Source organism: Antedon mediterranea, chromosome 11 (assembly GCF_964355755.1).
Source record: "Antedon mediterranea chromosome 11, ecAntMedi1.1, whole genome shotgun sequence".
Lineage (NCBI taxonomy): Eukaryota > Metazoa > Echinodermata > Crinoidea > Comatulida > Antedonidae > Antedon > Antedon mediterranea.
Window position 1 is genome coordinate 16,082,173 of NC_092680.1, and position 27,273 is coordinate 16,109,445.

Consider the following 27,273-nt stretch of genomic DNA (forward strand, 5'->3'; position numbering starts at 1 on the left):
ATGAAAAAAAGAAAGTATTATGTGAGAAACATGTATTTGTAATAATTATGAACGAATAAAAGTGGTAGGTTACACCACAAAAAAAAGAGAAAAAATCAATAACCTATTAATTAAAATAAAATCAAATTACCTGAATAAACTCAGTGCAGTGAATTTTTGTATTTACATCTTGCTTTGTTGTTGTATACTCCCTAAGATGCAGTTCAACATAAATTATAATTATTGGAAAAATCATTAGGAAAAAAACATTCTTCTGATATATCAAGTTTGATTATTATAAACATTCTATATACTATTATCTTTTATCGCCATCCTTGTTACGATACAGAATACAGAATACAGAAATGTATTGGTCCAAAATGAAATTCGTTTTGTTGACCAGCTCACAAAATAATTGATTATAAATATATAAATTGTCATGAATACAAAAATACAAGATCCTATCAAAATACGAATAAACATCAAACATAGACAAAAATATAAAAAATACTATATCGTAACATACATATATAAAAAATATATATATATATATCATACTAATATCCTAATAAGTAATATGCTCTATTTATCCTTTGCGTTTAATATGGATTTAAAACATAAAAAATGAGTTTTTTCTTGCATATAATTTTACATGCGTTTTCTCAGTTGAAATCTATATTTAATCAGTAAGTTTGCCCACCTGTCGTTAAAAGGGTACTATCTAGTAAATATATAAACATAATATAGATAAATACGGACATAGTGTTTGGCCTACCATCCGAATCGAAAACCCATCGTACAGCACAAACCTTAATAAACTGTTTACTTACGTATTGGGTGTCGCTTCTTCCCAATTACACATGCTAAAAAACAATAAATATATACTGTAAAATGCATTCTTAATGTAATTGTGAATTAATATACTGCAAGGTGAGGGGGGGGGGGGGTGTCAAATTAGTGGCCGTTGCAATTCCGTACACTTTAGAACTATGTAACATGATACACAGGAACAATTCCACTTGCATTAAAATAACTTTTGTTTCTTCAGGAGGAGAATGGCATATATGCAAAAATATGTAAAAATTGGAAATTTATATGGAGGTAATTTGTGACTGGTAAAAGCCATACGGAAATTTCTAAAAATATACCAGAGGTGTCATTGTATTTCTTAATTTTGCGAAAGCTTTTAACACAATCATGAATCATAAGAATGGAGAAAAGAATGGAACGGTTTGCTAGATTTAGGTCTACCACGTGAAAGCGTTTTTGTGTTTATACCGATGTAAAATTTCGCAGCAAGTCCGGTAATCTAAAATGAGTATTTTACACGACGTTTTTCATTTCTTTATTCGAATTCATAAAATAACACAACATAAAAAATACAAAGAATGAATTCAGGATAACACAAAAAAGTAACCAAAGGTCAAACTTATTTCCATTGTGGCCCTTAGAAAATTAACATTAACAAACATTCCTTCACACTGAACTTGTACAAGTGAGAACCATACGATACTACTAGAAGGGAGCGAGCACAAAATACCCGATTCACACATGTAACTGAGCTGTACGGTAACAATTACATCAACATAAAGTTGTAACGCAACATCAGAACAATTTACTTAATCCCTGACGTAAAAGCTATAGTATATATTATTTATAAACAATCATATAAAGTTAAATGCATGCCATCTGTACCAACCACAGTACCACACCTTAATTATTAATTAAAATGTGGAATCAAACATGGATAATTAGTATTAGCATTTCAATTCCTAAGAACATTGCAATAATAGATAGACCTCTATCTCAACATTTATTGAATATTTATATATTTGAACCCAATAAAATTGAACAGAGATATCAACTTACTTTGCCATTTCTTTGTAGCCCAATTTGTTGTCACCATTTTCGTCGCAAGCGTTTATCTGCATGATTTATGAAATAACATTCATGAGATAAATAATTATTAAACAAACTCGGAGCTAGATGATCTGATCATATGAAGTAATTACTTACAATTTCGGTTTTAATAATATCTTGATCAATACCAGATTCAGATAAATCCATGACTCTTTTTTCATTAGCGAGACTGATCAGATTTGAAGCAAATTGCTGTTAATAAAAAAATAATAATATTCAATAAACTTTAATTTATTTTACTAATATTTATAAATTAATCACTAAGCAATAATCACTATATTTGTAATGACTAGTCTATAATGTTACCAACAATTATTATCTTTAAAATTCACACAGGCAAACTGTGTACGCTGGACCTTATCCGAGAACACTTGTTATACTACCAGAACTAGGAGTGAGTCGGCCTCGAACCCATACCCATAATATTGTTGGCTCTTTTAGGTACGGTAGACGGCGCTCTTGTCATAACCGCTTGACTATTTGACTCGATCTTAGCGGACATAATGACATTTGGAGAAATTACAATCTATAGAGACGTTGGCTTCTCACTTATATGGCTATGTGTTATTTGGGAATATTTGTGAATTTGGGAATATTTGACGTCGATAATTTATAATTCGGGACAAATTTCAAGATATGTGACATTTGAACTTTTATGAAATATTATGAATGGTTTGATATTAAAATTATATAGGCCTACTTCCAGTTCTTCAGAAGCAATATATCCATCTTGATCAGTATCACTCTGATTCCATATCTTGAAGAAAAAAAATAAACATATTTTGTATTTGATTACGTTTAAAACTAAGTATATGCTTGATAATTGCCTGTTGTTGTGAACTGTAGTACCTGTAATTATTCCTAATAATAGTTGGCATCCCTCTATTAATCTACCACTAATCCTTATACCCTAAAGGTAAAGGTCATGCAAGTAGCTTCAATCACTATTGTCGATCAAGTTAAAACATTTGCGAAAGTTGAAGAATCGTGAATTTGGTTTGTTTTGTTGACTTTTTACTGCCTTTAGGCAGTTATGTCAAGAGACGGAATCATTACAAAATAGTATAAACGCGGAAACCTTGCCTTGCAAATACTAAGGCCGAAAAGTAGGAATTTGTAAACTAGGACTGGGAGAGAGTCTATGAAAACGTCTGCTGGTAATGTGCATGGACGGTCCATACATATTACACAGACTAAGACGTAACCAAATATAGAATTTCAGACTAAATTTACGTTACACTAAATGTTTACTGATTGTTAAACAAAAATGATTGAGAATAAAATCATTATTTTTCCAGTCAAAAACAAATGGAATCATAATACCAGTGACCGAGAATCAGGCACATACAACAGACGTATACGAAAGGCGATATGAATCCGAAGAAAAGGACAAAACTATGAAATTGGAACGATCGGAATCAACTAAGTAAGAATTGCTCAGAACTAAGCCTATTTACAGCTTTCTGTAAATCAATTTTATGAATAATCGAACATCCGTTAGGAGCGTTAGTGCGTTAACCGCGGTAAACTTTGTGTTTACTGCGTTACACGGAGTAATATAATTTTGACACGGCCCCTAACAAAGACATTCAACAATTTTGACTGTTGATTCAGGTCATCGCAGCTTTAAATTTGATATAAAATTATTTGAAACTAACTTTTTTTAATTTAACCAGTACTGTTTGTGTAAAGAACAACCAAACTGTCAAATTTGTTTTATTCCGATTTTTTAAAAAGACATTTATAAATGTACTGTTAATTGTTTGTTGCGCTCTGTTGGTTTTTCCTGTCAGGACCCGTGTTAATGCGATTAACAATAAACTTACCATGTCAAGATCCGCAGTCGTGATGCCACAGTCTGCAATAAAGTTTGCAATGGTGTATTGACTCGCCATGTCTACACTTCTAATGTAGTTTGTGCTAATCTAATTTAAAGAAACACAAGTTATGAATGTATCATACTTAAACATTTTGATTAAACTATATGTTATCCTTTTACAGCAGTGTATGAACTTTAAAACTTGAACGAGGCCCAATTTACCTTTTGTTACCTTTAGTATAGCAACTAAAATAAAACGGATGAGAGAACAAAGAACGCAACATATAAATAATAACAAGTTATACTAACAATGATAATAATAATATAATATAAGGAACATTTATAAAGTGCTATTTACCGAATTCTAACAGCGCAACAAGAAACAAATTACTATTGAAATAGGATCAGTTTTCAGGAGAGATTTGAATTGGAACGAGGAAGTTAGTTCCAGATCTCTAGTGCCTGCGCAAAGAAGCCCTTAGGCACGGATTTAAAGTTGGTTCTAGGTGTTGTTAACATAAGATGATCCGTTTTAGAACGAAGACCTCAGCGTAGTGGGACATCTGATTTAATAAGTCCGTAAAGATAATGTAGAACAGTGCTATAAAGACACTTTAATAATATAATGAAACTGTTGCAATCTTGTACAAAATACGCTCTTTAACTTGGCAACCAGTTGTGAAAGCAAAGAAGAGACATGATCAAAATTCCTTGCCTGAAAAAGTTTAGCAGCCCTGTTTTGAAGAAGTTCGAGACGCTTTTTAAGATAGTAAAATATCTTTCTCAGAACAACCATGAAGCAGAGAATTACAATAATCAAGACGAGACAAGAATACAGCGTATAGCAGCATGACAGATGGACTGATCATCAATGTACTTTCGGATTTGCTAAATGTTACGACGATTGTGGTTAATTGATTTGGAGAGAGAAGTAATATTCTCAGACATTCCCCATCAAAAACTACCCCAAGAACCTTGATAGATTTATACTGTTTTACGGTTAAATTGCCAATTTGAAGAGAGACATTTATCAGCTTTTGCATAATAGTGACGGGACGCCGCAATAAGAAATTGAGTTTTGTCATCACTTAAGACATAACATGTTACTGGACATCCATTGCTCCATTTCGATAATACAATTTGTGAGAATGGCTAACGATTTGTTTGGTTCAAAGGCTGCCAACAAATCCGGCGCAACAACAAATTCATGAGTTGTCCCATTGTTGAATTGACTAAATTATATAATATTATGCATATAAAAAAGTATTGTACTTACCTCTCCAAAAAAAAAACCCCGATTACCTATTAAACTTACAAAATGAATGCTGGTTGTGTGTAAACGTTGCTACTTCATGATTCGTTCAAATTGTATTGATGGATGGCTGTACTGTTCGTTTACCAAACCTTTTTTAAAGGCGTATATTTTGTTTGGTCTATATTGTTATACAATGAAATTTATAAAGAAACGATTGTTTGCAATATTAACCCTTAGTTCACCTATTTTCTGACCAAGGTTGAAAAGAATGGATTGAATATAAAGAAACGATTGTTTGTTTTCAACAATCCTAAAGACCTTGGATTTACCAATATCTTTCATTATTTCCTAAACTGAGAAAGTTACAGTTGAACTGCTTTTATAGCCGTTCGGAGATTCTTCTCTGGTGATCTGCATACACTGGTGTTCGAAAACACCACCAACCAATGAAACGAGAAACCTCCAGACACCTGCTTCCAAAAGGTCAGTCGGGGTTTGTCTATTAAAAAATTGCCTTAAGACGACCTAATTTATGGCTTTCGATCTCTGTGGGAAATTATCAATTATTGTAGAAACCGATTGTGCACTGCATAGTCCATGGGAGGTATTTTGTTATCCAATATCCTGTATCATCAAAACTATGTTATTCCAAACACAGAGATACATTTATACCTCCATGCTCCAAATATGGATAAGAAAATATAAAAAAATACTAATATCGAAGTATAAAATCAATTTATGCATTTTAATAAGTAAACCGTCTGACACACCCATGTTAACAACTCTCAAGATGCTCTCCAGGTGGCGATTCTGAGATAACAGCGCGTACTTGTAGTCATAAAGTTCCGTTTACTTTTTTTGTTAACTTATATTTAATGTTACTTTCCATAGACTGGAGATTCCGAAATAAAATATTGATTGAATGAATGAATTAAAAACCTTTGATATTCAAAGATGGGATCGAAGAATTTAATTTTGTGAAGTAAATTCTATACTTAATTGTAAATTGTCAACAGACACTGTGCTACAGACCGTGTACCATGTGTTAAAAGTACAGCATTTAGGCAGACAGCAACGTGTATGACTTGCTATAGTTTTACAGATAACACCGAGGGACAGAATCGGGTGAATCAGTCGTGCAGACTCATTTTGTATGAGTAGTTGTTTGAAGCGCGAATATCAATGAATAGGTCTAATAGGCATTAAATTTAAGAACGGTTTTGCCATCCAGACACGAAGTTCAGAGATAATTGTTTTCATGCAATTAAATTGATAATTCACTCTAGGTTTAAACGATGGATTCATATGAGTATCATCAGCATAAACATGATAGCTAAGGTTATATTTTAAAATAATCACACATAATGTATACCCTAGGCCTACATAAATTGTAAACTATTATAGACCTATTTCAATAAGTAGTCCACTATTTATTTGTTTCGAAATGAAATTAGTATTCCGCTTTTAAAAAGGCCAAACTTGTTTGCAAATGTCTCAATAACACCCATAGACATGTCAAACCTGTTCACACCACTTTCAAAAACTCATAAAACTAAATGGCCCATTAATTGTTATGAAACTGATGTCCCTCTTGCGAAAAAAAAGAGTTACCTCACGAGTTGTGTGCATTGTTATGATTGTTAGTGGGACAATTACATGACAATATTTCCGTTGATTTGAGAAACGAGACTTTTGTAAGCGTTTTCAGACTAAAATAATCTTTGCTGTTCCAAAACTAATGTTAGTGTTAATAAATAACGTAAAATACAGGGCCCCAATGAGTTCTAGCTGTTTAGGGTGAAGTAAAAGAGCAATAATAAACTATGATAGTGATAATGAAGGATTTGACCTTTATAAATACCAGCAAGAAAGTTTCATAAACCAATAATGGTAATTTTATTAGTATAATTCACCAAATCACTGCGTGTTTCTCTGTCCGGTTTTATTTAGAGACTATAGGGGTCTTCAAACTCAGGAAGCATCTTTGTATAAGAAAGAACGAGTTTGCGTTATGGTAGGTAATCAAGGAGGGCGTGACCCAAGGCCGTCGATGTCAAAGGTCAAGGTAAATTTTCAAAATTAGCGCTCCGATCGACCTGAAACCTGAGTAGTAATCATGAGGATATAGAGCGATTATGGATCTGATAAATGCGAGGTTTTAAACTACATTTAAAACCCGCTCTGGGTGGGTATACTTCCTAGGAATAATAACGTTGTTCTTGTAGGCTAAATAACGCTTTATGCACCTTCACATTTACCCTGGTCAATTTTATTCAAACATGTATGGAAGCATACTCTTATGTTGCAGCTAGTTAAACGAACTTGAGGGATATAAAAAATATACTAAAATGAGACACGAGTTATAGGAAAGTATAGATAAGGATTGGCACTGATGCAGAATTATACTGTGCAAATCACAATTCTGCATATTTATTTTACCACACTTGTGATGAACAGAAAGCTCAGCATTTTTATTGTTATACAGTATATTATGAATATTTTACTTGCTTCTTTTATAAAGTAAAGGTCAGTCCTACGTACTCTTCTTAATGCGGGGTGTTTAAAATGCGAGTTAATTTAAAACACCAGTGAAAATTTCACACCTGCACATTGTTGTTTACTCGTTTGGTTTTGACTTGTATTTGGTAATAAAAACACATACAATAGAGTGAAATTGAATGCAATGACCATAAAACAATTATATCAATTCAATAAACCTACTTCCCTATAGGTTACGGCCTTGAGAGAGATCAGAATTAAAACTACAAAATGACATGAGTTATAATTACTCCTTAATTTTAACCTGGTCTAAATGTTAACAAAAACCGTTTTATTTATCAAAATATTTAATGTCATTAGGAGCTTTTTAAATCAGATGAAAGACCACTTCAATTCTTTTCAGATTTTTTTAATTAATAAAATTCCGTTTTATAGAAATTGTAAATTGAGAATAAGGTACAAACGCACAAGGACAACCCATCTAAACACGGCCAACCTACAGTAGTGTATACTGTATCCCATGTGAAAACGTCGAACGTCGAGAAACTCAACAGTAACTAATACACTGCCGCCACTGTCACACACAGAAACTGTGCAATTGGGACTGGACCGTTTTAGAGGTGTTTACCACCTGTTGGTCCCGATCATTCACTAACAGTGTTAGTGAGAAGTTGAATAAATAAAAATAAAATAAATAAATAATATACGTGGTGTACCGCAAACTTATAATTATATCAACATTTTGATTTCGCCATGCAAACCTTCAAACAATATTTTACTTGCTTCTTTTATAAAGTAAAGGTCAGTCATACGTACTCTTCTTAATGCGGGGTGTTTAAAATGCTAAATATGATTTAATTTACACCAGTGAGAATTCCACACCTGTACATGATTGTTATTTACTCGTTTGGTTTTAATATAAAAATACAATAGAGTAAAATTAACAACTGCAATGACCATAAAACAACTATATCAATTTAATCAACCTTCTTCCCTATAGGTTACGGCCTTGAGAGAGATCAGAATTAAAGGGGGATTCTGGGTTTAAAATTGCTTTTAAATATCGTTTATTTATTAAATAAAAAATATCATAACAATATAGACATGTCAGAATGAAGAACTAATAACGAGAAATTAAAAAAAATTAATTTCATATACATTTTAGGGTAAATTCATGGAAAGTCTGTTTTTCAGCAGCTTAGGGAAGCTCATTAATATTCATGAGATATTCACAAAATCACGTCATCAGTGGATTCCAAACTCGCGACGTCATGTACGTTGTGTTTGTTAACTTCAAATCTCTCTCCCCCTGTCAAACGACAACCACCCGATCATTGTGAAATACATTTTTTGTAGATTTTCTAAGCTAGGCCTAAAGTGTAATAATAACAGTAGTAGCATATATTTATTTGACATAAATACAACATTTAGTAAAGATTACGGAGTCTTAAATTATATACTATTTTATACCTCGAATAGTACAGATCGTATTATCGGCTTCACGTACTAGGCTAGGCCTAGCCTAAATCATTTGTTTTCATGGGCGAGAGCCATTCTGACTAGGGATTCCATGCCACGATGGCTACGTTAAAACATTGGGGCCCATCATGGGCCTAGCTAGCCTACTAAACGATTGGCCCATAATAATAAAACTCGGTGGATTCCAAACCTATCCTATCAACCAAACTCCTAAACAATCTAAACCTAAAACATTCTACAAAATCGGCTGTAAATATTGAGACAAAAAAGGTACGATCGCCGTCCGCACGTATGGTGTCCCGATCGTCTAAAAGTAGGCCTAAAATAGGCCTAGTTTACTCTCCAAAAAAAGCAGATACTGCATCAAGCAAGTAGACCAGGTAGTAGGAAGGAGACCTAGCCGATTCGGCCCAGTTAAAAATTGAGCTAGCTAGTGTAGTAGACCCTATATGCGAATTGATACTACCAGGCCTTTTACTATAGGCTGCACTACACAAATATTCCAACTCTCTCATTCGAGCTATATTATCTATACCATTCCGGTAGGTCGAGTCGACCTTCAACCAAATACTGTACATCGTTCATGTTGTGATTATAGACGGGGTATACTCGACCCGACCAGTTTGGTATTGTATACTGTATCTGCTTATCACGTGACATGCCAGGCATGGGCAGGTAGAGCACGTGTGTATCGTCGTCTCGCTCTCCTCGCTCAGCAGGAATGCATACGTTACGCTTCATTGATTTTGAAGGCTTTCCCTAAGTCAGTGCGAAAATCGGCAAACGTAAAGTGCAAACATATCTAATTTTTCACTGTTTTGATGAATTTTCATAGAAAATTGACTTTATAAATAGGAAGACCGACTAAAATTACATTAGATAAGTATAATTTCACAAAAGTAATTAATATGGTTAATGATAACGAGTCGTCGGAACATTGACCATTTCACGAATTTCCTATTCTGTAAACACAGTGTCATATCGCCGTAGCTGCACTTGCAATCTGGCCTCATTTCACAGCCTTCGTTCTGCTTCACTGGGCGCTTATATAAATTGAAACTTTTACCGTTCAAGAGACAAACAAATATATTTTACATTTTTTACTATTCATTTTAAACCCGTAACCCCCCTTTAAAACTACAAAATGAAATGAGTTATAGAAAAATCCTAAATTTTTCAATTTAAATTGAAAACCGTTTTATTTATCTAAATATTTAGGCCTAATGTCATTAGGAGCTTTTTAAATCAGATGAAAGACCACGTATTTTTACCGTCAAAACTCTTTTCAGATATTTTTAATCAATCAAATTGCGTTTTATAGAAATAGTAAATTGAGAATAGGTGAGTATAAATCCGATATCGAAGATTGCGCGACCCAAGGCCGTTCGATGTCAAAGGTAAATGTAAATTTTCAAAATTTCTCAGGTGGTTGCTTGGTGGTCGGTAAAGATTGCATTCATTGGTTATAGGCCTACCGGTACCTAGTATCTCTTGAAAGCTATTTAGTGCAACTTATTAATGTAGCCTTTTGAGGGGTTTGATGACTTTTTTTGACTTTTATTTATCCAACTATCACTTAAAATGCAATTTGTTTTTAATGTTTTAATTGTGAACAATAATTTACCCTTACTTGCTACTCTGTGTCAGAGATGCAATCCAAACCACCCTCCAGTAAATGGTTTTGAAGATCTTTACAAAAATTAATATAAACTAAATTTTAAATAAGTATTAGACCATGACTAATATGTATTTATGACTGCTTTTAAGCACTGTATTTCTCTACATAGTATTAGTAAAATGTGAATATATATTACTGAATAAAAATGTGAATGAAGAACGCTGAATGAAAATCGCTGGAAAAAAATTGTAAAAGTAGATTCGATAAATTAGTTTTTGATCTACTTACCAATAATTGCAACGCGAAAACCAGAGTAATGTACATATTTGATGATTATAGACTCTTAAGGAAGACTAAAATAAAATCATACTATTTAAGCACTATCTGTAGGGAACTCGCCAGGTGTGGTTAGGGAATAGACCTAGAGGGCGTACTATTGTGAAATATATGAATTTGGTAACGTATATTTACGGAACACAATGGTTGTCACCCTTTTTATTCCTATAGAACGTTATAGAATAGATATTTTTATAATAATATACTTGTATTACAGTAGTTACGTGAGAACAAAATATACCTAAAATGTACGGCATTAGGAAAACTTCACCAGTGTAAACAAATAAGCTATAAATCCCAGAAATGTTGTGTATATGTCCTTCCAAATTTGAGAGAGTAGGATGCGAGTTATGAATCACAGTAACATCATTCTTCAGGATTTTTTCTTGTGTGTGAGTTCATCCCACTTTCATTTCAATTCCCTGTTATGGATATATCGTGTATATGTACATTTGTGACAACTAATTATATATTCTTTCATTTGTATGTTATACAACAATTTTTACAAAATACCGTACATGCATATTTACATAATAAGATTCTGTCAATCATACTAGCTGGTAGGCTACCCGTCCAAAGGACGGGCACCTTCTTTTAATGATTTTAAGGTTCGGGAATCGAAAAGATAGTACAGTAATAGTACAATGCAGTATACACACATCTATAAATGAATGTATAGTGCCGAAAGGGACATTGTACACCATTTATAGAAAGAAGATACAGGTAATATGCATAATTATTTATACTAGATGGTACGCGAGAGATGCGAGCGTACCATCTAGATCGTGTCAACAGATGGTTTTCGAATACACAATAATTTCATATGTATTTATTGTCAAAATGTGTTATACACTACATCCACAGTATTGCAATACTATTATACCTAAAGGTTTAAGTTTATCCCCCAAGGGCCCATACATTTACCTACTTGTGTTATACCAAATACTTATACTGGGGAATTAGATTAGAGATTAGAATGTCCCATTCATTCACCAAGCAATCTTTTTGTATAAACGTATAATTAAATCTATCAAAATATTTTTTTTTTAAAGAAACTCGGCTTGTCTTCAACATTATGATGCTGTACTCGAGAGCTGTTTAACCGGGCCTATAGTTACTATAGAGAGCAGGCCAGGGAACTTTGCTAGACTTATTTGTACAGCCGTCGATTATTTTACATTTTAAGCAGTGCGCCACGTGCGTCGAGAAGTCGGAGCAGAAAAAAAAACATCATCTCAAAAAACCTGCTTACAATAATTATTGATTTAGTATATTGGGCCTATATGCTTAGAAAAGAAGATGTCAGTTAACTATGCCGAAGGACTGTCACCATATGATAATAAAGGAAAATGTGGAATGCCAGAGGTATTATTTTAATTCTTTGAACGTGTTTTATTTCTAGGCCTAGGCTCTAAAATCAAATCTCTTTTACCGAAGACCAAGTAAAATACCCGACCAACGTAAGCCTACTGAGTGTCGCCTCGAAATTCTAGGTCGTTTCGCCCAAAATATTCTTTGGAAACCAGCAGTGTGGTTGCGGTTGTGACTATTTGACAACAGCAACTTTCTCGGAGGAGAATTCGGAGAATATCTAACATTTATTTGCCTCGAAATGTACCATCAAATACATCATTGTCATTAGCTGATGATTACCACACTGAAAGTGAATAATAATGACAGTACATATTAAAACATTATTATTGAGTAAATAAAAAAATGTAAAGATGTGTAACACTAACAGTAACTGGAGTGATGATATGTATGTATTTTGAAAAACATTTACATAGGCCAAGTGGCTTCCATATATTTACATGCACTATGGCCATTGCATTGGAAATAAATATAATAAAATGTATTTAGGTGGTATTTTTAAAAACATTTTAATTTATATGTGTGATGTTGTTGTAAAGCAGTACTCGCATTCAATTAAGTATAAAGTCCTAATAATACTAATAGTAATACTAAGGCCTAGTACTATCCTATTTTGTTTAATGTGTTACAGGTTTTTGACAGTATTGAAAAATTAGATGCAAATGTAAAACAACTTGCAGAATGGATTTCTGATAGTCAGAATGTTGTTGTTCACACAGGTGCCGGTATCAGTACCGCTGCAGGCATTCCTGACTTCAGGTATTTTCAAATAATCTTATAAGCTCTGTCTACACTATCAAACTTTATGTTATAAAACAATGTGATGTGCTCATATATGCATACACAGTACTGGTAAGAAGACATTTCTCACATGTTTTGAACGAGTGTTGACCAAGCGTTGTTCTAGTATTGCTAGCGATGTTCACGAGTGTCGCTTCCTCGAGTAATAGTCCCATTAAGGTCACAATCCACGCATAAACTGCATTATCAAGCAGCAATTTCTGGTTAGCAGTTTATCCCGATGTCATTGTCTTTCGTGTTTTATGTCATTAGCGTGAAAAACTAGGCCGTTTATTATTTTAGAAATAGCATATTACACTTTTTAAGGCCCTTTATTTTATGCACACTTTGTTCCAAGAGGGAAAACTCACTGTTCTCTGGAAAGGTGACTATAAAACAAGAAAAACAAACACAAGAAGGTCACCCTAACAAAATGCTCATGAAACAAGTGTTTTTGAGTGACACATTTGACTGAGTTTGAACCCATGACTCATGAATCGAAGCTGGACATTCAAACCATCAAACTGCAACTCCACTCCATCCAATACACTACATCTGTCAAAATCGAAATGTTTATTAAGCAAATTAAAATACACAATTATTCTTTGCTTTGTTTGGTTTTTCAAAAGGGGTCCAAAAGGTGTTTGGACGTTAGAAAAACAAGGCAAAAAGCCTGATGTCAGCATTACATTTGACGGAGCTAGGCCTACGCTTACTCACTTAGCACTGCTGGGTCTTGAAAGAGCAGGAGTGGTCAAGTATGTTATCAGTCAAAATGTAGATGGTTTACACCTCAGATCAGGGTTTCCAAGGTTAGTAATATGCTGCAAAGTTTGGTATAATTTATTTATTATTAAGAAACAGATCCGATTAAGAAGTCGTCTACTAATAATTGCAATTTATCCAGATTGTGTTGTATATACCCATTGTTTACTATGGTAACTATCAATGCTGATGCACAATGGTTTATAAAAGAGCACCCTCTATGTTTGGATTACTTGTAATATTATAGAGACCTCCAACCTCTATGGCTTTGCTATAGTTTCCTCCCTATATTCCTGTTTTAATAAAAATTAGAACGCTAAAAGTAAAGGAAAAGGAATAGTTTGTTGGCAATTAAATACCAAGGAGCTAAATTATGGAATTCAATCCATGTAGATATTAAAAATGCATCTACAACTTCTAAATTTAAATTAGTATACAAGAACTACTGTATTTACTTTCAAGATATGTTTTATAATAATTTTTTTTAATTAAGATTGGATAATATGGTTTAAATAGAAATTGTAGCTTTGTTTTCTTTTATTTTTTATTATTTTATGTATATTTAATTTTCATTTTTCATATTTGTAGTTATATTTTGGGGTCAAACTTAAAGTCTTTCTGGCTTATATGACTCTCCCCCCCCCCCCCCCCACACATGATTACTTCATTGCATTTATTATCATGTCATGTTATAATATTGTGGAAATAAATGAAATTGAATACTGTAATTAATATATTGTTTACTGATATTTTTTTTTTTTTACAGAAGCAAGTTATCAGAACTTCATGGCAACATGTATGTAGAAGAGTGTGATAAATGTTGCAAGTAAGTACTGTTAATGTCAACTATTTTAATTGATTTCTTGTTTTAACATTACCTATAAAAATTCTTGAATTTGAACACATCTCAAACAAAACGGCAGTATTGACGGCCTGGTGTGTGCTAGTATTTTCCAAGATACTGACTATTGTTCCCAGAGAGATATGGCACACCAACCTACACCAAGTACTTATTAGTTGAGTCATGTATAAGATAGAATTCAAAATTAATCACAAGTGCATTTAGTGTTAAGTAACCTTCTGTTGGTTGACAGTAAGTCATTGTTAAATCTGATAAAATCAGGACAGAATGTGCTGCTGCCCTTTATAAGAAAAATATGAGAGAATAATATTATGAAGTTTTTAAAATGTTAATTTAAATTAAAATTATATTATTGCAGTTTTATTTCAAATGATGATGATGATTTCATTACTTTTTTTTTCAGGCAGTATGTTAGAAAATCAGCAGTACCAACATTGGGACTGAAGCTCACAGGGAACAATTGTACACAAACCAAGTCTAGAGGGCGCTGCAGGTTTGTAATATTTTTTCCAGGGGATATTCAATATTATGAACTAAATTTGTATGCACACTTATTATAATAATAATAATAATATATACGAATTTGTAAAGCGCCAATTCCTGCAACAAAAATCAAAGGGGCTGTGGACTTAGATGTTACATCTTTTCAACAACTTTCTTCTTCCCTAAGGGTCATATTGTGTCATCGGCAGCCAACTACGGCGCCATTACGTCTGTCCGCGACAGTGTGTGTGTATGAATTAGTACACCGGGGTAACCCCCTACTCGTCTCGAAAGATGTACTAGGTTCTTTAAAATGCACATGAGCCAGATGTACACTGGACCTACGGTTTATAGTCCTTATCCGAGAAGACTTGTTCTACAACCAGAACCATGGAGTGAGTGAGCCTCGAACCCTTGCCGATGTTATGGCTATGGATTACGGTTCCACTGTCTTAACCGCTCGGCCACGCTCACTCACTTATTCTTAATGACCTGTTTAGTAAGATAAGTGTTCTCTCTGTATCACTTGCAGTTTACAAATTAGTCATATTTCTATAATAAACATACATTACAGTGTAAAGTCATTGTGCTTGGTTCACACTAGATACACAATGCAATGCATGGATTAACCCCTTGCATCCTTCTGTTACATCCTAGTGGGAACCAAGCTTTATTGATTAACCTAGTTATTAAAACCATAAACAAGTTGCATATAACATTTTCTTCAACTACTCTGTATTTTAGAGGAAAACTTCGAGACACAGTCCTAGACTGGGAAGATGCTTTACCGGCCAGGGATCTTGAGCTTTCTGAACAACATTCCAGGTATGTAAAGGTTACATGTGGGTCGACTGTTGAACTTCATATTATATTCATTCGAATATACGCCCCTCTTTTGAATAAACACCTCCCTTAAATAAACGCTCTCCCCCACCCCATAGAGCATCATTTTTAGTAAACACCCACCTCGAAAAAATGCCCTGGGGCTTTTATTTATTTTCTTTGAATAAACACCCCGACACATGCATTATATACACAAAATTGTATTAAAACATATTTCTATTTGTAGTAGAATTCATTGATTGATATGACCTACAATTTACCAAGCATTTTGATACATTTTGTACTGTATTTTTTCACTTCTTAATATTAAATGTGTTGTAATTTTTAATCACCAACAAAAATATACGCCTCCCCCCAATTTAACACCTCCCTCAATGTTAATCAGTTGTTGCACAGTATTTTCTTTTTAATTTAGAGACGCTGATTTGTCATTGTGTTTGGGAACATCGCTTCAGATTGTCCCAAGTGGAAATTTACCCCTCCTAACAAAGAAGAACGGTGGTAAATTAGTTATTGTAAATCTGCAAGCCACTAAACATGTAAGTTTAAATATTAACTTTAAGACACTACAATTTTTTTTTTCATTTCATTTATTTTTGTCTCCATAAAAATAAAGTATAAAAAAACTGATATATGATTTGATTAATTAATTGATGTCGGATGTAATTCTGTGGTACTATTGATTGTTTGATTGATTGGTTAATATACAAGGTCAGAATATTTATAATAAGTTCTAGAATGATTTAACTAGGGCCACAACTAATACAAATACAAAATATTTGTGCAGAATATGAATGCTCTGAATAACAGAGTGTAGTAAAATTATACCTATGACTCTCGCGTATAATCCGTGATTCTCGCACACTAGGGCCGATTTTGTATGCCTCGCGCATATGTGGCTATTTCTCACGCGGCCATAAAAATATTCTGAAAAAAACATTATTTTGAAATTATCTTGCTATTTTGAAGGAAAAATAGCCTAGGACTGCACATTATTTAATTAATTTGAGCATAATTAGCCTAGGCCTATGTTTATTTGTATTTTATGGTTGATGTACAGTAGTACAGGAAAGCCCACTCAAAAAAATAAAACAAATAAAACATAGAGGATGTATTTCACGATTATTTTAAGTTAAAATAACATAGATGGCGCTATATATAATTTTAATTTAATGTCTCACACATTGGCCACTGAAAAAGTTGGCAGGTATAAAACATTCAGTGTATTTTTAATACCTACCTACCATAGAACATTTCACAATTAATGTATAAATATACTTGTAATCCCATGGCCTAGAGTTAAAATGTGGATATTGTAGCATACAAGTCAACTCTAAAAATTGTGAGTGTGTGAGTGGCCGAGCGGTTAAGACAGTGGAACCGTAATTACGTAGCCATAACATCGGCAAGGGTTCGAGGCTCACTCACTCCATGGTTCTGGTGGTAGAACGAGTCTTCTCGGATAAGGACTATAAACCGTAGGTCCAGTGTACACATCTAGCTCGTGTGCACTTTAAAGAACCTAGTACATCTTTCGAGACGAGTAGGGGTTACCCCGGTGTATTAGTACATCACAGCCACTGATCACCAACTGGGCCCTCTGGGAGACCAGTCTTTGACTGAAGAGGTTACCCAGTATAAATATAAATTTCAATTCAATTCAATACCAAAATTGAATGCCCAGTGTGCTGGCCCAAATTTTTCAATTTTTTTAAACATATTTTCAATAGTTAACAAATCACCTATAAGAAAATTAATTTCTGACTTATTATTCATTAAAGCTAACACTAACAAATCACCATAATGTGAGTCATGTTATATCATGTGAATATATATGGAAAACACAAAAGAATACTTTTTTTTTTCATTGAAATGAATTTATTATTATTACTTAAGGTTAAGAAACAAAGATCCACTTTTCTTGCAAATAGTCATAACCACAGTACTTTTAATAGTACTTAAACTGAATACATATATTAACACTTAAGTTTGTAATTGTACTAATTTTCTGTAAAAAAATCCTATTTGTAAATTTTATATTTAGTAGGCCTCTTGTTTTTTAATTTGAAGTATGGAATATCATAATTCGTAGATCATTTATTAACAATACAAGAGATTTAGTCGGCAACACTTCACTTGGATTAGTAGATGTAACAATAGATCCATAATCTTGTTTGTGCTGTAAAACATGCTTATTATATTATAAGAAATATTATCTAGGTCATGGCATAATGCTACTTAGGTAATTAATGAACAATACAATTTAATATTGCATTGTATAAAAAGTAGATAAAGCCATATAAGTTATATATCTATAATTTGTGGTACACCACCAAATTAAGGTTTTATTTTTAGTTGCGTGCAACACAACTCTACAGCTCACTATGTCGGTCGGTTGGTTGGTCAATCGGTCGGTTGGTTGGTAAACACAAACTTGAGCACATGAATGCAGCCATGTATATGACCTTGTTTTAATTACTGACATTGAGTAATTTTTTATTCCAATATTTTTTTTTTTTAAATTAACTTATCCATGCAGATTATGTCAGGAAAGTGTGGTATTATTCGGAGTAATTAAAAAGTTGTTTTGTTGTTCTCAATGGGCATTGAAATGCATGTCTTTGATTTACGTGATTTTATAATCATATCATAATTTTCTGACCTAAAACCGTGATGATATTTTGCATGTAATGCATAAGGCCTATAAAAGATTTAAACACTTTTTTCTTAATGTTGTAAATTCGATTTTTGTCTGAAAATACAAGCTCATGTAGTATACGTATGAAACGCCAAATGTGCCAAAATATTTATCTTTTTACTAATTTCGGTCTAGAACCTAGACAACCTACCATATATATGAAGTGTGCTTTTTTTAATTGATTTTGATATGTTTTATTTATGGTAATTTGTTTATGCAGGATAAGAAAGCTGATATGAAGATCAATTACTATGTGGATGATGTTATGTCGCGTTTGATGGATCATTTAAAAATAACGATACCAAAGAATAGTGAAGAAATACAAACTACAAAACCTTTTAAATCTAACAATAAAATAGCATCAACATTTATTAAAAAGGAAAACAGTAATTCAGAACATTTATCATGTAATGAAAGAAAGTCGTTTGAAACGGATATATCAACAAGGGTTGTTAGTGAATACTGTTCTGCACAGAAGTGTAAGCCTCAATGTGAAGCTGACAAAAAAAATATATCGGTTACACTGAACAATTGCTGTAATGCACAGGATATACCAATTGATTGGACTGATGGTAGTAGTACAGTCGCACCTAAAACAGAAAATACTACATTGATAGTAGATTCAGTAGTACAGTCTTGTGGTACATCTATATTGCCTAGTGCGTCTGCAGAAACGATTGATACAATTTCTGGCCATTTACAATTGTGTAATGGGGATGAATTTGGATCAAATATTGGACAACCTATTCATAAATTAAAAGTTTATCAACGGTCAAATAAGAATGTTAATGCAGAGGTTAGTGGACAGAGAAGCCCCGATTCAAATAAAAGAGTGACGAATGACCAGGATGTAGCAGATGACATAGGTCCTACAAACTCTAAGATTATTAAACAATAACATGAATGATGTGTTACACAATAGACACGTTTCGTGCTCGCGACCAATCAGAAGTAGTGGGTATAGATTTGTGTTGAAGCATAGCGAAATGGCGACTGCCGAGTGCTTTTGTTGGAAGGTGCATCATAAATGTTGTATATGTTGGATAAATCGTGAATTTAACTACACAAAATCACTGAATAATATTCCTGTTTTTAATTTTCAAACACTTGCTGAGTGGTTTGCGTCGGCTCCGAAGGATAGTGGCGCAAAATCTTGGAAATTTTTCAAGGAAAGGTACGTCCACGATGTGCTCGTATCTCTCCGCCCGCCCGGTGGCGTTGCCTGATGCGGTACTTCGTCTACTAGGCCTAGGAGGCTTGGGTGTCTGTTTAAGCGCCGAAGAACATCACATAATACATGGAAGATGCAATAGGAGCATGAAGAAGAATGAAAGATAATAATTAATATATTTACGCAACATTTGTAAATAAAATCAACAGTTAACATGTATTAAATGCACTGTAATATATATGTGTCAAACCAAAAATGACAATACATAAATAAAGTCGATGATTCCGAACCAAATGCCAAAATAATTCTACAGTGAATATAAAACATAAGTTTAGAAAATAAATAACATCCTTACCATGCCATTCCATCAAAAGGCTAGTTTTGACGATTGCTTTTTAAGATGATCATCTCTCAGTTCTCCCATGCTTTAACATACCTCTTGCTGTGTTTGTTTACCATTGTATACCCACTAAAAGGTCAAACTGACGGTGACCTCGCGAGCGCGAAACGTGTCTATTAAAGCAACTTACTGTAAAGATGTATTGTACCACACAAAGTATATCTTCAGACTACTTGTGTTTCGTTGGACGTCCTACTTTTTAAAAGAGCGTATGCGTTGACCTCATTTTAGTTGTTTTTCGCACAGGGCCAATGCATCTTTTCCAAAGGACTGCACTTTTGCCGTACAATACTTATATAAGTAATAACTAATTATAAGTCTTGATAATTTTAGCAATAATTTATTCCGCTTTGGAAATACAAGTTTTCATATCACATGGGTATTAATAAATCACTTTTTTTGTACAATAAATCTATGAAAAAAAGACTTGTTTAGTAGTGTTTATATCATATAGATGTGTAAAGTGAGGAGAGTGTGTTATTGTTAATGCCCCGTCATCAGTCACTTCAGACTGGTCCTGTTCGACCGCAATGCCTCTTTTCAGTAAGAATTATGTTAGTATGGACCAGAATTATGAGAAGTGTATTGCCACTTGCTCTCTATGGGTTAATATGTGTTGTACCAGTAAGATGAGATCATTTGGAACATTTAAACATATATTGTCCCCCTACCCTAAACACGTTTTTTCTTCAAATTGTTGGTTGGATATGCCATTTTAATGTCACGTAATAATTATTCACTTTGACCAAACACTGGATCGAAAAAAAAAGTATTTACCTTGAAAAAATGTAATTTAAAGCAAAACATACTTATATTATTGTCTGTCAGACAATGGTTTTTGGTTAAAATTAACCGTTTCTTTTGTCTTTTTATAAGTGAAATTATTTTTTTTTACAGAAGTGTACTGCTGTTTTTTATTATAAAGCGATATTATTTGTTTACACCAACAACACGTATAAGTCAGTATGTGTCAGTAGGAATCTTGTAACAAATCAACATCCCACTCAGGAATACAACAATGCTGATTATATAATGAACATAAGACTTTAATATCCTCTGCTTATATTGTTGTTGATAATATGTACTATAAGTGGGAAGTAAGCCTTCTTTGTATTCTTTGTTGTTGTTGTTTGTGTATCAATATGCAATTGAAAATTGTGGTTATTAAATACGTTAGATATGTTGGTCGCCATGACATAACAACTACTGTATTTATTTATCATGCAAACTGCATCGTACTAGACCTACATGCCTCATTTTTTTATTTACTAATTAGTTGTCTATATTTGTGTCATGTGGTGTAGCCACAGATCCAAAACAGGGTACACAGGGAAACTCCAAAATAAGCATAATGTACTTTAAAATATCCACGTATCCATTCCATTGTTTCACAGCAACAGTATGATGGTGATGGGTCCGTATGCACGAGCGCGAGAAGAAAAAAAAAATAGGTCAAACAGTTATCGTGTATTAGATGTAACCAGTGAATGAAATTTCACTTTTCCCTGATTTAACAGTGTTATTCGGAAGTTTCTCGATAATACGATTAATAGTTAATATCAACGGGAGTCACGTGTAGTATATAAAACAAACACATTTCAATACAAAATACTAAACATTATAAATACTGAGTAAAAATATATTTTAATAAAATCTAGATAAATCACAATCTCCAGAAAATGGAGGGAACTTTTGCAAATCAGTGTAACTCAAGTAGCATGACGTCAATGTTGTTCAAAATGACGTAACCGTTCTGTTTGGTTTTTAAATGATATTAGTGAGGATCATGCTATTGTTGATTAATTATAAGATCATCATTATTACATATACATTTGGTTGCTATTTATTTTGGCATATTACTAAACATACTCTAATTTTACAAAAATTATATATTTTAAAAATAAACAATTCTGAGACTATAAAACAATATTTATGAATAAAATACAATAAATAAAATTAGGAGTAGATATTATTATTTAAATTACGTTTAAATAAAAAAATTATAAATTTTACAAACAAATTGATAAAAATGAAATTAATGTCGCTGGTAATATAAAATAAATCAGATTCGATCAGAATTAAAGTTGTTTAGTCTTTGACCAGTTCAACGAACTTTATAAAGCTCTGTCTTCATTATCAAAGTTTGATCGTGAGACAGAGCTTAATAGGCATACAACGTTATTAAACTTGATTAATTTTGGTATTACAAATTGACCTCTGCTCTTCGTAATAGTCGTTTCGCGATACGTATATTATTTAATATTTATATGAATAAATTGAGCTTTGATTTTAGTAGGCATATAACAAAAATAATATAAATATTCTTTATTTACATATTATTATTAGCAAGAGTTTATTTAATTATTTTGCTCTATCACGGCATCTTCGTTGAGCTGTGAGCTAATGTTGTAGACACCGTCGGTTGACTTTGTGTCCATCGGGGCGGCGGCGATGTTGTCCGTAGATTTCGCGTCTTCGTGTGTTACTGTTCCTTCAACGCTGTCAAGGTTACGTTTTTTGTCTTGTCTGATTGTATATGAAACACAGAGTAGAATCAGTGTTACAGCTACGATGATACAGAGTGCAACTATAATGATAATCACGGCTGTATCTAGTGACGAATCGTTGTCGGCATTTTGTCCTGTATCACCGCCGTCGTCGGAATCAGGTTTTGTCGAACCTGGTAGCACCTCATCTAACAAAACTAAAACTTGAGAGGCAGTGTTGGATATATCTAATGCTCTATAAGACGCTTTACATTTTACAGCAGTGTTATTATCTTTTTCTTGGATGTTCAAAATGTGCAATGTGCTATTTTCTGTTGAATAACGACGTTCAAGAATAATATTGACGCCTAATGTCCATGTCAGATTCAACGGTTGTTGGCCTACGGCGCTACAGTTATATGAAACATTTCCGCCTTCGATGGGCGTTCCAATTTTGATTAAGCGTACATCGGGAGGTTGAGGGAAAGGGACCACTTCACAAGACGCCGATTGCAAATCAGTAGTTACATCGCACGTGAACACCAAATTTTCATCGGAATCTTTAATAGTCAAATTAGTAGCATAATTAGTTGTATTATAAACTGCAGAAGATGAAGGTTGTTTAATCACGCGAGATGGTGCCGACCATACATTAGGCCTAATTGGACCAGGTTGTTGATCTTCATTTAAAAAACAATGTAGACTAACATTATCACCTGCTACTGGTGGACTTCTCCGTCCAAAATAATTTACGTCACATACAGGTTGAAACCACACTGACAACCTTGCCTTGTCGTCCATTCCAAACGTGTAAAATTCAGTATTTCCAGCTCTAGAGTATCCACAAATGTACTCCCCTTGATCGATGAATTGCATTTTATTTATTTGTAAGCTGTATACGTAAACTGCTTCATTAAATTCATCAATATACTCTTGTATAATTACCTCGTAACGAAATCGCTTTTGGGGGTCGGTAGAGAAAATGGACACATTTAATGTAATATATGAATTAGAGTCCTCATGACGCCAAACCATACTCTCTCCTGAAAGCAGTTCTCTTACTCGGCATGAAAGCAGAACTGTGTCGTTAATATTTGCGACAATATCACGCGGTCCTTCGTCTAGGATAACACCAAACGTTAACGGCGATAACGTGATTAGGCCCATTGCCAGTTGTGCAATAATATACACACACTTATTCATGTTTAACATGTGTTGATGTTTATAACGTGGTTTCTGTAGCATAAATGACTGGTTCTGTTTTGTTACCATTCGCAATATCGGAGATGCTTAGCTGATGTTACGAGTACAAAGAACATGGATTATAGAAAGGGTTACGTCACTTAACCTTACCCGCAATGAAATCCAACCAACGACAAATAACATATTTTATAACTATCATCACTTTTTGGATTAACAACTTTCAATCGATTGATATACAACAACATGGCATACCTTTGTTAATGGTTATTAACTGTGATTACATTTTTTTTGTATTAAATTACATTAAGTTCGGATCTTCAGGATGAGCTAAATAATGTGTTACATTGAAATCTAATTATGATAAATTGTTGTTTCCCTATATTTTAAACTGTTTACTAGACACAATGTAATACAGAGTAGGATTATTATTATTTAGCCTCATAGAAATAACAAGTGACAGTACAGTAGGTGTCATAAGTCAGTAAATGTAACACCCGATTCTGCTACTGTCAATAGGTATGTATCTGTATAACAATCAGCAAGTGTATGCTGTCTGCATAAATGCTGTACTTTTAACATACATATATTATAGAGTATTATCTATGAAACAAGTAGAGTAAAATATCAATGTATCTCGATTGAGTTTGTTGGTCGTTTTGTCCGTACATTTTACACAATGTATTTAAGTATTTCAAATTGACTATAGTTAAGTTAACTAATGTAAAATAAATTATATTAGATTCTGAATTTACATATCATTGTTTACAGTTGGAGTTTCCTCCGTTTTGTGATGTATCACAGCATCTTCGCTGAGCTGTGAGCTAATGTTGTAGACACCGTCGGTTGACTTTGTGTCCATCGGGGTGGAAGCAATGTTGTCCGTAGATTTCGCGTCTTCGTGTGTTACTGTTCCTTCAACGTTATCAAGGTTACGTTTTTTGTCTTGTCTGATTGTATATGAAACACAGAGTAGAATCAGTGTTACAGCTACGATAATACAGAGAGCTACTATAATGATAATCACGGCTGTATCTAGTGACGAATCGTCGGTTTTTTGTCCTGTATATCACCGCCGTCGTCAGAATCAGGTGTTGTCGAATCTGGTAGCACCTCGTCTAATAAAACTAGTACTTGAGAAGCAGAGTTAGACATGTCTAATGCTATATAAGATGCTTCACATTCTACAGCAGTGTTATTATCTTCTTCTTTGATGTCAAATATGTGCAATATTTTATCATTTTCCTCTCTTGAAAAACGCTGTTCTACAAGAACATTAAGGCCTACTCTGGTCCATGAATAAGTCATAGGCTGTTGGCCAATGGCGTCACAAATAAACGTAACATTTTCCCCTTCTGCAAATGTTCCAATTTGGATTAAGCGTACATCGGGTGGTTGAGGGAATGGAACCACTTCACAGGTTGCCGATTGGAACTCAGTAGTTGCGTTGCAAGTAAACACCAAATTTTCATCAGATTCTTGAATAGTCAAACGTGTCAATGACCTGGTAGTTGGTGGGGAAAACCGTGATTGATCTATTATGCGAGATGGTGCTGACCATTTATAAGTTGGAACAGGCATCTGATCTCCATTCACAGAACACTGCAGATTAACGACTTCTCCTGCTCTGGGTCGACTTCTCCGTCCAAAATAGTTTACGCCACATATTGGTAATAACAACACAGTAACCCTCGCCTTGGCTGTCATGCCGAAATCATCAAACTCTCCGTTGTTTCTAATATACCCGCAAATATACTCTCCCTGATCGATGACTTGCAAGTCAATCATTTGTAAGTTGAAAATGTAAACCGAGTTGCCAGTTGCATCGATGTAATCTTGTGTAATTACACTGTACCGACTTCTCTTTCGAGGGTCTGTAGTAAAAATACTCAAACCTAATGTAAGGTAGGAACTTGAGTCCACGTGACGCCAAACAATGTTCTCTCCTGAAATGAGTTCTCTTACTCGGCATGAAAGCATAACTGTATCGTTAATATTTGCGACAATATCACGCGGTCCTTCGTCTAGGATAACACCAAACGTTAACGGCGATAACGTGATTAGGCCCATTGCCAGTTGTGCAATAATATACACACACTTATTCATGTTTAACATCTGTAGGCATGTGTTGATGTTTATAACGTGGTTTCTGTAGCATAAATGACTGGTTCTGTTTTGTTACCATTTGCAATGGATGCTAGTCAAGTCGCCCCATCGCAAAGTCGCCCCATACAAAGTCGCCCCATACACAGTCGCCCCATCGCAAAGTCGCCCCAAAACAAAGTCGCCCTGACACAGTCGCCCCATTGCAAAGTCGCCCCATCGCAAAGTCGCCCCAACGCAAAGTCGCCCCATCGCAAAGTCGCCCCAACACAAAGTCGCCCCATCGCAAAGTCGCCCCAAAACGTTAAAAAATGGTTTAAAAGTGCGTAAAATGTCGCAATGATACACAAAATAACACGGAACGTGTAGGCATAAAAGGGGAAGCCCCGCCATGTAGTCTCAGGTCACACGATCGGCACGCTCCCCAATAATCAGAGAGGAAGCCCCCAACTAATCACTCCGCGGTCGCACTAACGTGCTAGCTCTCACCAGAGGGAAACCCCGTAATTACTCCGCCGTTGTCGCACTACAACGCACCATCTGAAGATGGGGAAACCCCGTCGGAGTTTTACGCTGATATCAGTCGCGTTCGAAATCGGTGGTGTTTAATTTTGGTCGCGATAAAATGATGTTATACGATCTAGATTATTTTTACTTTGGTCGATGAATATTTATTATTATTAGGCCTATATTAATAATTGATTTTTGTATTTATAACGTAAATGATGACGTGCATGTGTATTCGTCGTACGTCCGTGTACGTATTATTCCGTGCCTCTTCACTGTCTTGTTTATTAAAATTAAATAAACACCCGATATGAGGATATTTATTAGGCATGATAATTAGAATGTTCTATAACCAAAAGGGTTGAAAAGAATTTCTTCAGTAAAATGATCATTCTGCTGTTGAATAAAAAGCGACTCGCAATCTGAACATTCTCTGAAACCAATCGGAGCTGCTCCTTCTGGTATCTGTTTCCTTCTCACAGCTGCTACGTCTTTCTGCTGCCCGTCGGGGATTCCCCTTTTTAAAAAACACGCACACGATAATCATACTGTACGATGGTTTTTCCATGGTCAAAATGTAGCGTTTTAATTTTACTAATATACCTGCATGTGTAAAACGATCATATCGGCGAAGAAATCCCCTTTTTTTTATTTCTTTATTTTGAAAAGTCATAATTAAAATTAAATAACTATAGGCAC

The 27,273-nt window shown here is 34.0% G+C and overlaps 1 protein-coding gene and 1 long non-coding RNA gene across 2 annotated transcripts; one reads left to right on the plus strand and one right to left on the minus strand.

Annotated features, from left to right (window-relative positions):
• Positions 1-818: 818 nt before the first annotated feature.
• On the minus strand, positions 819-2,081 carry LOC140062803 (uncharacterized). Its single transcript, XR_011847535.1, has 3 exons — positions 1,996-2,081; positions 1,849-1,904; positions 819-842 (listed from the first exon to the last, which is right to left on the minus strand). It is a non-coding gene; the product is annotated as an uncharacterized lncRNA (long non-coding RNA).
• Positions 2,082-12,120: 10,039 nt separating this feature from the next.
• Positions 12,121-19,692, plus strand: LOC140062147 (NAD-dependent protein deacylase sirtuin-6-like). Its single transcript, XM_072108213.1, has 8 exons — positions 12,121-12,270; positions 12,908-13,035; positions 13,686-13,868; positions 14,588-14,647; positions 15,087-15,176; positions 15,911-15,991; positions 16,425-16,548; positions 18,928-19,692. Exons 1-8 carry the CDS (start codon positions 12,205-12,207, stop codon positions 19,603-19,605), a joined length of 1,410 nt encoding a protein of 469 aa, XP_071964314.1. The 5' UTR covers positions 12,121-12,204; the 3' UTR covers positions 19,606-19,692.
• Positions 19,693-27,273: the final 7,581 nt, after the last annotated feature.

What these genes read in the sequence shown, in the direction of transcription:
- LOC140062147 (XM_072108213.1), top strand. Translation starts at nt 12,205, where the DNA reads ATGTCAGTTAACTATGCCGAAGGACTGTCACCATATGATAATAAAGGA. An exon ending in GAGTGTGATAAATGTTGCAA is followed by an intron (nt 14,648 to 15,086) that starts GTAAGTACTGTT and finishes TTTTTTTTTCAG; the next exon opens with GCAGTATGTTAGAAAATCAG. An exon ending in AAGTCTAGAGGGCGCTGCAG is followed by an intron (nt 15,177 to 15,910) that starts GTTTGTAATATT and finishes TCTGTATTTTAG; the next exon opens with AGGAAAACTTCGAGACACAG.